The sequence below is a fragment of the Cibotium barometz genome, chromosome 10, assembly GCF_041138505.1.
Source record: "Cibotium barometz isolate CiBa-2024 chromosome 10, ASM4113850v1, whole genome shotgun sequence".
Lineage (NCBI taxonomy): Eukaryota > Viridiplantae > Streptophyta > Polypodiopsida > Cyatheales > Cibotiaceae > Cibotium > Cibotium barometz.
The window spans coordinates 774,303-787,525 of NC_141055.1; the positions used below are offsets into that span (position 1 = coordinate 774,303).

At 45.4% G+C, this 13,223-nt stretch overlaps 1 protein-coding gene across 2 annotated transcripts; it reads left to right on the forward strand.

Moving 5' to 3' along the window:
- Window positions 1-9,050: 9,050 nt before the first annotated feature.
- On the forward strand, window positions 9,051-10,708 carry LOC147634423 (28 kDa ribonucleoprotein, chloroplastic-like). Of its 2 annotated transcripts, XM_086803494.1 has the most exons (5): window positions 9,051-9,570; window positions 9,640-9,741; window positions 9,843-10,130; window positions 10,250-10,367; window positions 10,458-10,708. In XM_086803494.1, exons 1-4 carry the CDS (start codon window positions 9,151-9,153, stop codon window positions 10,319-10,321), a joined length of 882 nt encoding a protein of 293 aa, XP_086659620.1. In that variant the 5' UTR covers window positions 9,051-9,150; the 3' UTR covers window positions 10,322-10,367; window positions 10,458-10,708. The 2 variants fall into 2 exon arrangements, with proteins under 2 accessions (XP_086659620.1, XP_086659618.1); XM_086803492.1 differs by having other exon boundaries at window positions 10,250-10,492.
- Window positions 10,709-13,223: the final 2,515 nt, after the last annotated feature.

Sequence of the window (13,223 nt, forward strand, 5' to 3'; positions counted from 1 at the left end):
ATAAATAATGAGGTGATTGATCATTTACTTATTGGATTCTTAGTAGTCCACTGAAAGTCATCACCTTATTATCCACATGATAATGGTCAAGCAGAGAGTACAAACAAGATTTTGTGTATTATCTAACGAAAACTTTGGAAGCAAGTCAAACGGATTGGGAGCATAAGCTAATAGCAGCCTTGTGGACATACCGAACATCATATAAGGTAGCGATGGGATACACTCCCTTCTGTCTACCTTATGGTGTTGAGGCAACACTGTCTATGGAATACCTAGTTCCGAGCTTAAGGATTGCAATGCAAGAATGTCTGATGGAGAATGCATTAGCTGAAAGGCTAATCGATTTAGAAAAGTTTGATGAGATCAGACTAATTGCATCGCATGGACTCATGGTCGAAAAACTACGAAGAAAACATTGGTTCGACAAAAACTTAAAACAAAAAGAACTGGAAACGAGGGACCTTGTCCTCATGTATGGTGTAGGGAGCACCAGAAAAAAGAAACTCAACTATAGAGGCCTAGGACCCTTCCGAGTGTCTGAGATCACACCTCAGGGGTTGGTTAGAATTGAGATAATTGAGGGCGTACAGATGGAGGGTTATGTCAATGGGAGCAAACTTAAAAAATATTTTGGAGATACTCTTACAAGAACACCTCTTAAAACAACAAAAGCAGCTCACAAAAGAAAAAATCCAACAAGCTCAAGAAGAGGCTAAGGTAAGGGAGGCCAAAGCCAAATAGATAATCCAAAAGAGAATGTTGCACGTGAACATGGCTTCACTAACTCTCCTAGACGAAGAGGAACTAAACATTGAGGCATCACGACGACTAAGGGTGGGAGTCTTTACGGCTAAATGTCATGCAACGAGCATTGCATTGATGGATATGGGATCAAGTCATAACCTGATCTCATATGAGACATGGGTAGCCTTAGATAGACATAAATTTGAAATTCTTTCCTTTTTCTGTCATTTTGCAATCGCCTGTCATCGTGTACACAAACACAATCGTGCCTTATTTGCATCGTCTCCCTCCTCGCTTCTTCGAGTTCAAATCAACACTTACGTATTGAGGTGGGAGCTTTGGCCTTTCTTTGTTTTTTCTTTTCTTTTCTTTCATATTTACAAACATTGATCATAATCAATTAAATGCTTCGGACAAACAATGTCTTTGCATGTTGAACAAAGTTCTTGCATTTTGAACAAAGGTCTTAGATTGTCAATCAATGTCATCATCATTAATTGCCTTGAGATTGATCATCACACAAAACTCCGCTATGTGATCTAATCCAGTAATGCATTAATCAAATTTACAAAAAACAAAACATAAATACTTCACGGCCAAACCTGCAGTCTCATGGTAATGGCCAAAAACCTGTAACCTCACGGCTACGGCCAAAACCTGCAACCTCGCGGAAATACGTCTCATGGATTTCCATCTCACGAAAATCTGTCTCACAAAAATATGTCTCATGGATTTCCGTCTCATGGAAATCCAACTCACGGAAATCCGTCTCACGAAACTAACTCTCACGGAAATACGTCTCATGGATTTCCGTCTCACGAAACTAACTCTCATGGAAATTCGTCTCACAGAACTAACTCTCATGAAAATAGGTCTCTCGGATTTCCGTCTCATGGATTTCCATCTCATGGAAATCCAACTCACGGGTTTACCCCGTTTCACGGGATTACCCCTCATGACCTGCACTTTCACGGCTTTTAACACATGCACTTTCACGGTACTTAATTTGACCTTGTCAATATCACAACTAACATACCTCATTTATTGCTCACACCACTAACACCCTTCTCGTCACAATTAACCTTCTTGTAAAAAAAAAGGAAAAAAAAGACAACAACAAGGAGTGGCACATGCCCCACCAATCGTAGACTGATCTTATTTTCCATGTACAGATGTCAACCTCAGACCCAGAAGCCCCGAAGAGACCCCTGCGGCGGTAACTCAGGCCAGTGCGATGGGATCCCCGGTGAGCCAGAAGAAAAGACCCACACGGGGCCCGAAGATGAACTACCTGGGTCCATACGCCCAGGCTTTCCATGGTGCCATCATCAGCAAAAGGAGATCCACACGGCACATGGAAAGGTGGTATATCACAGCCCGGAGTGCCTCCAAATTCTAGAAGAGGCAAAAGTTAAAGATAAGCTGGAAAAGGTGGGCCTCGGAGGATGGCATAGGTTCTCCCCAGAAATATAGACACATAGCTTTGTGTAGAATACATAAAGACGTATGACAAAGCCACCAAGCGTGGTACAGTAACAAAAGCAAATGGCACCACATAACAAGTACTAATCACAGAAGATTTAATACGTGAAGCTCTACAGCTCCCACCACTAGTCAAGATACATGCACACACCTTTGACAAGATGCCCCTAGACACCATGTTGAAGGAGAGCTCCTACAACTCTAATGGAACTGAATACGAGAACATCAAGGATGAAGCCACATAGAAGGCATGCAGGGCTATGTCACTGATCATGCAGGTAAAGCCAGTGGACTGGTACAACAGAGTACCACTGAACAGAATCACAAAGGTACATGAAGAAAAGGAGGAAGACTGGGCATATTATATACGCAGGGAGATAGAAAACTACCTTAAGGCCCATCAATAAAAAATATGCAACCCATACCTGATGACACAGGTAGTACTGAACCATGTCTAACGTGGCACGGCACACCAAGTTAGCGAATCCACAATTGGTTGACCTATTGGAAATCAGAATGGTAACATTTATGATCAATTATTGCTTTCACAGGTGGAGGAAGACTCACCCAGTCCATTTTTTATCTTAAGGGTGCGTTCACACGCAAGGCAAAAGTGAGTTAAAACTCCTATTTCGGGTCTGCGCGCGCACCGTTGAAGCTTATCTAAGCTTCCCCGCACACCATGGACACCTTTCGGTCATGGTTACATGCCCCCAGTGCCTTCATTCCTTTCGGTGGCAACTTAGCCTCAATTGCATATTCACATGTGGTCACCACGCCACACACGTTCGGCCCCTAGGGCGAAACGATTTTTGAAGAGCCCTCATCTAGTGGGGCCCCTCCATACATGCACCCTGGCGTGGATAGATGCCCCGAGAACACTCACGTACCTTCTTCTCTATCCACCATAGATATATTTCCATCCCCCCACCCTTGCACCACCTCCTTTTACGCCACAACTTAACATTGCGAGCTTAGTAGCACAAGCTCCAGGAAGGAGAGTGTCACACCACTTGCACCCACAAACATCACATCCAAAAGCCATGTGGGCAAAAATTTTGAAACTTCTGCCAAAATTCCAAGGCGTTGGAAACCTCGTATACCACATCGAGGTCTTTCACCAAATCTGTCAGGCATTTGAAATTTTCGATGATGCAACAAAAGTCCATCTCCTTGGACTCAACTTTGAAGGCAAGGCCGTGCAATGGTTCCAATCCTTGGACCCTCGGCACAAAAGTGTTCAAAGCTGTGAGAGAGGCCTTCATTCTTGGATTTGCACCCTATGGGCCCAAATGGAGTCTCATCGACTACATCGCTCACGAATCAAGTACCTTGATTTGCGTTGGAAAGCGAAGGAAAAATTGAGAGATAAGCAATTAATGGACCATTTCCTCTTGGGCTTGCACAATCTAAGGCTTCACAACCACATGTTGGTCAAGGACCCCTTCACCTTTTATTAGGCCTTCAAATGGGCAATCTTTCTCGATGACAACATGCGAGAAAACTATTCCACGCAATTGGCCACTGTGCCAATAACAACCCAAAGCTCATTTGTAATGTTACCTTCCTCTCCTCCTGGGCCCCAAGCCTTACTAGTGGCACCACCCCAAACCCACTACTCACACAATGCACCACCATGACCTTCTCCACTGTGCTGCCAATTTTTCCATCCCAGCTGTTGCCTCTCTAGGCAAACCTTATTGCTCATGGAAAGATTCCAACCAGGTCCATAGCTAAACTTGTGGAGCCCATGCACTCTACCATCCCTGAAGCACCCCTAACACCTCATCTCCCTTTGTTGGTGCCTCACACGAACCCTAAACCACTTGTACACACTATAGGTGCACCTGCAAGGAAACCACCTCCTCTGCGTTTCCTTTGCCATAGACCCCACCCCATGAGTGGCGGAATGCCCTAAAAAGAAACGTCTACCAATGCAACCACAATGTCATGGGGCTGTGGAATTGACCACCATTACTATAACGATTTTCCTTTGCAATCAATTCCTCATTCCATAGTTGAAGGCATGCCATCCCTCAACATGTTGAGCGTTCAACATGGGAAGATATCCGCTGTCCTGAATGTCGTCACACGGTTGCAAGTCAAGCTCTAAGCACATTGGCCACAGAGACGATCGGGTTAGCATTTGCATGGGCTCAACAAAGAGACCACATCCTCCTCCTCCGGGAGTGATGATCGTGCCGAACTGCCACTCCCCCATGCAGCCCACCAAAAACTCACCAAACGGGAAAAATGGTTGGCCACATATCCCAATGCCATCTTGAGAAGCAACGCCTTCAAGAGGCCCAAGCACTGGTAGAGCAATACCAGGCTCACATTAAACCGCCACCCGATTTTGTAACCATTCACCCAATGCCTGAGTGCATGCCGTCGTCCCCCATTGAACCTCCACCTCCGCACTAGGTCAGCAGCCCCCGTCGCAAACACTCAAGGCCGCAAAAGATTCGTTCGCCCCAACATGATATTGACAAATGACGATTTTGCCCCTCATGTGCCTTCTCATCCTCCAATTCATATTCCACAAACGACCAAGCCCAAATCCCACGTCCACATCAAACAACCCGATGCGCAAACAGTGAGACAAAGTCCGACAGCGACTCACGAAGTCCACACACCAAATTTGCTGAAATATTGTATCCTCCTACTGGCAACCAACTCTCGACCTCCACACCTCTCAAATAAGGACCAAATTGAACTTCTATATACTATTGTTGGTCCACCCTATGATCATAGCCCTGCCCCGCAAGAAGCTCCTACTTATCAACACGACCTGGCCGGCCTCTCTACCTTCCTTTCCTCCCAAATCCAAATGCCCATATGAACCTTGTTAAAAGGTAGTCCAAATTTATGGAATGACCTTCGGGATTGGATGGAACATAAACTACAGGCTTTTATGGAGGAGGGCGCTACCTCAGATTCCTCGGACGAATATGAGCCCCATCATCCAAACTTACTCCATCACCACAACCCACAACCCAAAGGTGCACCCACAATTTGCGTCAATGCGCTGGGGACAATACTTTGAAGGTGATGACACAAATGCACCATTGCCCATTTTCTACAATGGGTGGTCAAAGGCATCCTAGATGGAGGTGTTGGTGTAAGCATCCTCACACAAACATGTTGGGAAAACTGGGGCCAACCACATTGGTGATCAAGGCTGCGGACGCGAATTTTGCAAAACCTTGGGCCTAGTGCATGACCTCAAGGTTAAAGTCTGTGACATGACATTCCACCTCACATTTGTAGTCATGGACTTTCGTAATGCTGCTTATGATGCCATCTTGGGTTGACCCTTCATGAGACAAACCCGACTGAACCATGATTGGGACATGCATCATGTCTACCTCCTGAAAGGGTCTCAAACGCTTAAGGTTAATTTATATACATGGCACTCACATCCCATGGCCAAAGCTCCCTTTGCTGAAGACTATGTGACCACCACTAGGAGCAATGATCTCTTGGTTTGCGATGCTTGTCATCAAGCCCTTGATGACTCGCCAGTGCCATGCATGGTCGCTTATGGCACTAGTGACAAAGTCGACCTCGATTGGCTTAAAATCCTTGCTACACTCGACACCCTCCCAAGTCACAAACTCGGCACACAATTCGTGCTCCCAAATGGCCAGACCCTTTATGAACCCTACAAAGCCATTACCTTGCTTAACACCCTGAGTGTAAGTGTAACTCCACAACCTGAAACAACCACCCTTCGGGTTTGGATAGATTTTCCCTTTGGTAGAAATATGCAAAGAAAAAGTTCCTTACTATCACCCATAGGTAGCCACAATCTTTTGCCATGGGAAACATGGGTCTCTCTGGGCAAACCATCTCTTAAAACTGCCCATGCCAAAGTTCAATTGCCTAGTGAAAAACACATACTAAGCCTTGGGTCCTTTACACAAACTGTATATACTGTCTCAACCCATTGGCTTGTAAGTTCTGCATGGTTCCCACAGGTGAGATCAATGAAGCAGTCATCCTTGGAGGAAGTTGGGTCCAGAACGCTACCAGTACAATCAACTCCACTGACAACACAGCTACCAGTACAATCAACTCCACTGACAACACAGCTACCAGTACAATCAACGCTACCAGTACAATCAACTCCACTGACAACACAGCTACCTTGAAGCTCCCCCCAGGGCAAGGTAACCATGATCCTCTAGGACGGGGAGTGCATCGAATCCGATCCTCTGCCCCCACAAACTTCTTCCACAAAGGGTACTCCCTCACCCCCACAATAACTGGTACATCTTCCACTGTCCCTAAACTACCACCAGAACTCAACCCACCAAGAATATGGATTGGACTCCTAACCAAGAATGGTCTCCAACGATGGCAAGCCCACATCTATCCCATGGTCCACACCAATCTCATATTCTTGGAGGTATGGAAAGCTCTTGGAAAAGCCACACTAACAAAAGAAGACACTTACATTCAAATATCACACTAACAAAAGAAGACACTTACATTCAAATATCACACGAAATGCGTTTAATGAGTGTTGGGTCTTTCATTCCTAAAATTTCTATTGGATATAACTAGTTGGAGTGCAGATTTCATGTTATTGATGCAAGAGCACTCCAAGGCCGGATGGAAAGAGTGGATTGATGTCACTCTCACTGCCGAATCGATTGGCACGAAGAAATGGCCACCATGGAAATCAACGGCACAAAGGCAACTGTCCTCTTATGTCCCCAATAGGAGATTATCCATAGACCCTCACCCTCGACTTCCCTTTTCCCTCATGCCCCACCCTCATCAACGGCAGTCTCCCCTGTTACCCCACCCCCTTAATCGCCCCAGTACTCCGCTAACTTCTTTCTATCATATTAACTCCCCTACCCCCTCTCATTTCCCGGAGAGCCAGGAGAACCAACCAAGTACGACATTCCCTGTGAGTCTCGCGACAACCCCTCACCGATCACAAGGATGCGATTGACTTTAGGAACAGTATGTTAACCACATATTGGTTAACACATTCCTATGACAACTATGTCCGCACACTTATGTAATGGGCACCATCACTATATTGTAAATCCCGTCATTTGATGAGAGAAACGTCCTAAAGATGTTCCCAAGTATTGAGCTTCGATGGATAGACAAGAGGATCTTAGTTAGTTGGCCAAACCATAGAGAAAAGCCTTGTAACTATGTTTTGGGCGCCCCGGGTCACTTACTCCTGAGGCAGCCTAGTGGGAATATGCTTGGAACTATAAAAGACAATTTCTCTTGTTTGTAACTCATTCTCCCATTTGCACAATAGAAGTGGAGTGTTCTCTCTCTCCCTCTCTCTTGCAACTCTAATCTTGCATGTGTGGTGAGCTTAGGGTTTGGGAGTGATTAGTGCTAATCACTTGTTCCCTCTTCCTTCCCCCCCCCCTCTCTCTCTCTCTCTCTCTCTCTCTCTCTCTCCTGCTTGAGTGATTAGGCTAACAAACGTGAGAGAGCTTGCATCATCCGTAGGATTAGAGCAACCACCTCGGTGTGATGCGGGAGGACGACGGTGATGAGTGGCTACTATGGAGTTGTTGAGCCTTGCTCAAGCTCGGCGGATAGGTAACTTCCCACGACACGTTAGGGTCGGGTTTCCTTAACAACACTGGAACTGCACACCTTGTGTAATTGCGACATGTTCCTTCACTACTCCCTCTTCTCTTTACATTACGATGCTCCCCTTCTCTTGTTGTGATAGTTGTCTTATAATACTACAACCCTATTTCACTCTTAATTATTAACTTCCAGCTTTATGGCCTTGGCCCTTAGCCCTATGTCCATACTATTTATCCATGTCCCATGACCTTTGCTCATATATCCTAAGCTATTGACATGGATATTGATACCACCATGTTACACATAACAAGGCATTAGCTTAAGGTGAGTGTTCAATTGGATCTAAAGAAAATGTGTTTTTTTTTTTGGTGCACGATGCTGTCATCTAAACAATGATGCATCTAAAGTTTAAACGCCATTAGGCATTAAATGTAATACTCCTCACGCGGTAACCTTGATCTACTTAAGAATCGGTAACCTTGATCTACTTAAGAATCTTCTAGTGCTCGTGCACCATCCTTCTCGGCCCCCGTCGTGCACTGGCTGCCTCACCTCTGCCGGTTCTCCCTTGTGCGCCTTTTGCTCTTCCAGCTGGCCCTCCTCGACCTCCCCTCACGCAGGCCCAAGCCTCGTTTTTGTCTTCTCTTCTAACGGCTCTTAGATGGGGGGCCTGCCGTAGAGAGAGAGAGAGAGAGAGAGAGCCCTACTAGCAGCAATCCTGTGTATGCGTTTGGGGCACTCTTTTTTGTGGTGAAAGAGAGAATATATAGCTACACAGTGAGACGAGAGAGAGGGAGAGCGCTACATATATTGCTACAGTGACTGACAGACGGAGGAGAGAAGCCTTAGGACGACAATAAGGAAGAACATCACGACTTGTGGAGAGGGAAAGGCGTGTAGAAGAAGAAGAAGAAGCAGGACTCAATATATGAATAAGGGATCTGAGAGTCCATAACTTCTTATAGGTTGCAATCGCCGCCTCGTCTTCAGCGTGGGTGGTGTAGGCCGGCGGCAGCCACGACAGTAGCTCTCGCTCAGTTGGTAGCAGGGGACTAGTGTTATTCCAGAGTTTGGACGAGCGTTATCCCCAATGTCCTGAATTTGAGTAGGGGGTGGCATACACTATAGGTCATGCTAAATAATAAAATTAACCAACTCCTGGCCACGTGGCTCAATGTACACCCATGCTTTGCCCTCTATACCCAAGTAAATAAATATACACTAACCTGCCCAGCCGTCGACCGGCAGAGTGTGAAACACCCTTCCTTGGCCCTTCGGAGACTTCATCCTGCCACGTTGTCTCTCCACCAGAACTTGGCCCTCTCTTCCTTAGCAGCGTTGGGGGACATGGCCTCTGCGTGCTTCTCTTCCACCGGCGCCTGTCTCCCCGCCACTGGCTCGACCCGTGGCGAGGCTCTTCTCTGCCGCAAGACTTACAAGGGTCTCTCCTTTTTGGACTCGAGGCTTCTCTCTTCTCGGTTGATTCGTGCAGCTCTCTGCTTCACTATCACCCCCTTCTCCGCCACCACAACCTCCGCCTCCTTCGCCCGTGCCCAGTTTACCACAGACGAGGTCGACTCGCTGGACGCTTCCAACAGCTACCTCAACAGCAGCAGCAGCAGCAGCCAAGAGTCCGATAGCGAGCAAGGCTCCGACGCCATTCCTCCGGAGGGACCTAAGCTGTACGTGGGGAACCTTCCGTGGAGCTGCAGTAGTGAGGATCTGGCCGAACACTTTCAGGGAGCCGGCACTGTCGAACTGGTGGAGGTAGGATCTGCATCTGCACCTGCACCTGCACCTGCACCTCCTCACTGGTGTGCTTTGTGTATGGGGTAGGTCATCTACGATCGGGAGAGTGGCAGAAGCCGTGGCTTTGGGTTCGTGACGATGGGCTCTATGGACGAAGCGAACGCGGCTGTTGCGAGATTTGATGGCGAGGTAGGTAAGGGAACGAGGTGACGGCAGGGCAGGGCAGGGCAGGGCAGGGCAGGGTGTGGTTTCCATTGATTTGGTTGTTTGATGATTGGTTTTGGTTCCAGGAATTCATGGGGAGAAGACTGAGGGTGAGTTTTCCGGACCGCTCCAGGAATGATGGGCCCCGCCCTCGCTATGAAGGGGCCCCTTCAAACACTAACAAATTGTTTGTGGGGAATTTACCATGGGGCATGGACGATATCACGCTTGAGAATCTCTTCACTGAACATGGCAAAGTGCTGGAGGCAAAAGTTGTGTATGACAGGGAGTCCGGACGATCTCGGGGTTTTGGATTTGTTACTCTTTCTTCATCTGACGAGGTTAATGAGGCCATCAGCAAAATGGACGGAGCGGTGAGAGAGAATGAATCATCATGCTATATACCTTCCTTCTTTCACTCAATTTCCTCGGATGTTTTGTAAACACCATGCTGAATTAATTTTCATTTTTTCCCCCTTTCAATAATTGTCAGGAGGTTCAAGGGAGGCCTCTCCGAGTTAATCTGGCTTCAGACAGACCACCTGCCAGACAAAACTTTTTCTAGGCTGCACCAGACGATGTTTCTGCTGTTCTAGTTAATTGACATGGCGGTAAAGTACACATCTAGCTAGACCTGTATCTAGGTTGCTGACAAGGCATGCATGGATGGCGTCGTAATCATGTTTTTGTTTCATTTTAAGGGGGCTTGCTGGTGCCAGTCTCGACTTCTTTTTTTGCCAAGGATTTTCCAACTGTGCTTATTAACGGTGGGCAGCTTGGTCACTGTATATATTTGTCAAATGGAAACTGCAGACGCTTTAGGCAAGGAAAGTGCATTTCATGTTGATCAGTTGCCAGGCCAGCTGGGACAACAAGTTCTTATATCTCCTTCTCTATGTGTAATTGAACTTCCTTTGACCAGTATGTATACAAGATGTATGAGTTAAGAAAATTCTGTCACTGCTTCAGAACAGGGCATGTTTAGTGAACTCCCCAGTCACAGATTTGAGTCTTCGAATGTTCACGCCATAGACTGTGCTTGCTTTTGTCTACCATATTGAAGTTGTGGTTGTTGTTATCTCGAACACCAGGTGGGGTGGTGGAGTATATGTTATTTTCCAGATTCTCTCTTTTGAGTGACATGCTGTTTGGCTAGCTGTTGGCAGCAGTGCTGAACTAGTGCTTTGGCTGGCTGACTATCTCTTTCCTCATCCATCTTGTACTATCGGACCTTGCAGGATGCTTTGCTATATTAGAGAATTGAGTGTGGAAGCCCAGTGGAATGTTTGTTTTGGATCGCTGGGTTATTAACGCTTACTATCATGCTCCATTATCTCTATACTTGCAGTTCACTTGCTGAGAGAAAAGCTTGAAAAGGACATTGGGTCATCCTTTCGCTCTTCCCTTATCTTAGCTGGGGTCTAACCTCTCTAAACTCGTACATTGACATGGCTAGGGCTCCAGGCCTTAGTGACTTGAGAATCATTGTTGTTTTGAATCATTGTAGTCTTCAGTAGAGAAAAATATTATGGAAGGCAGGATTTGAAACGCATCCAGGAATTGGGAATTACCTCTGCTGGACACGGTAGAATGGAAAGAGCTGTTTAATGCCATCTGTCCGAGCTTGGCTGATTTCTTTGCCCACCAAGAGGTCTGTGTTGCCAAATCAGGCAAAGCTAGAAATGATGAAGATGGCCGCATATCTCGTGTTAGTAGTGTAGAAAGAATGCACACAATACTGCTCTATATGAGAGAGAGGGGCAACCAACATAAGAAAACATGTTATGTTTGTTGTTGTTATCGACTGACCTTGCAGGGAGGGATGCTTTGGTAGATTAGAGTTGAGTGTGGAAGCCGATTGCAATGTTTGTATTAAGGTTATAACTTCGTTTTGCAGATGGGGTGGTGGTGGTGACTAGCATATTATACCGTCATTGGGCTTTTGTCTTCTTCTGTATGCTAGGTCAATAGTTAGTTCCAAGGGACCGAGAAGAGTAGAGGTATCAATCATATAGCCCTTGCTCTGCCCTTTAGCTGCAAAATCTGTTACGCCTGGTCCCAATTCAACTTTCTCGTTGTTTTATTGGATGTATTTACGCTCAAAACATTACATACACCACCATCATATGCACCGATTGTTGTAGCGCCTTGAGTGTACGTAGTAGTACCATTTAAAGTATAACCCGTCAAACTTAAAGCATATAAGAGAGCATTAACAATTCATTCATGCTATATATATATTACACCTAGATTGTTAACACTACACCACATAAAATCACGCGACAATTTTTGAGTATATTATACAACGATTATCCTATAATATATATATATATATATTCATGTGGGAAAACCGCAGAGCCACCTTTCGCTTCTTAGGTTGGTTAGTTGCACACTCTCTCTCTCTATGGGGGAGAGTGCAGCTCGCTTATTAGTGGAAGGCCACGAGAATCCATTTGATCCTATAAATGCACATTTATGGGGGAAAACTCTGTTACAATGTCAAGGCTGAGGTCTTGGACAGCAATGTACTGTATGCTGTATGCTACATTCTTCTTGTTGGCAAGGAAGTGTGATAATTATTAACGTAGGAAACTATATGCCTGCTCGTGCTTTGTCTCTCAAGAGGCAACTTCGAAAACCGAGCTCAGTATATACAAAAATCGTGCTTTGGCTCTAAAGAGGCTAGGAGCTCGGTATATACGAAATACAAAAGATTGCTCGAGGCCAAGAAGGTTGATCTACACGAAGTTATGCACACCAAGAAACACACACATTCCTTAAGCCATTGTACTATTCCCTCCCTCTAAAGCATTACTTAGTTTCCAAACTATCTTTCACTTTGCCCTCCAATCTCTCATCTTCGGAGAACGCAGTCGAAAGAAGCCATCATCTTTTGTTACCTGTTGTATCCTTGTGTTGAGTGATTTGCTATGTGTCAAAATCCTTTGTATATTAAAAGACACAACATACCATGTTTTCTTACGTGAGTGCTTAAGAAACCGGCTAGGTAGTGTATTTTTTCTAATTGAAATTTTAAAATTGCGGTTGCAATTAGGCATAATCTTGACATTTGTCTAATTATTTCGAGCATTGGTTCTCAGGCCTCTAAGTTCAAGGTTTATTGGTTTACATAAGGCATCTAAGTTCAAAGTTTATTGCCTTAAAAAAATTACACATTTAGTTATATTCCCAGCATTTATCTAATTATTTTGAGCACTACTTAAAGTACACATTGCCTTAAAAAATGCACATTTTAGTTATATTCCCGGCATTTGTCTAATTATTTTGAGCATTAGAAACAAGGCCTCTCAATGTAAAGTTTATTATCTCACGTAAGGCTTCACACGCACATATGTGCATGCGCACACAGAGACAGGCACATGCTCACTAGTCATGTTACTCAAGTGATTGATGTTTGTTTTGTTTGTTTCGAGGTATCTAACTTCTAGTTTGCGATGTAAAACAAA

Coding starts and splice junctions, on each gene's coding strand:
- LOC147634423 (XM_086803494.1), top strand. CDS start 9,151: ATGGCCTCTGCGTGCTTCTCTTCCACCGGCGCCTGTCTCCCCGCCACT. Junction 9,742..9,842: donor TTGCGAGATTTGATGGCGAG/GTAGGTAAGGGA, acceptor TTTTGGTTCCAG/GAATTCATGGGGAGAAGACT. Junction 10,131..10,249: donor TCAGCAAAATGGACGGAGCG/GTGAGAGAGAAT, acceptor AATAATTGTCAG/GAGGTTCAAGGGAGGCCTCT.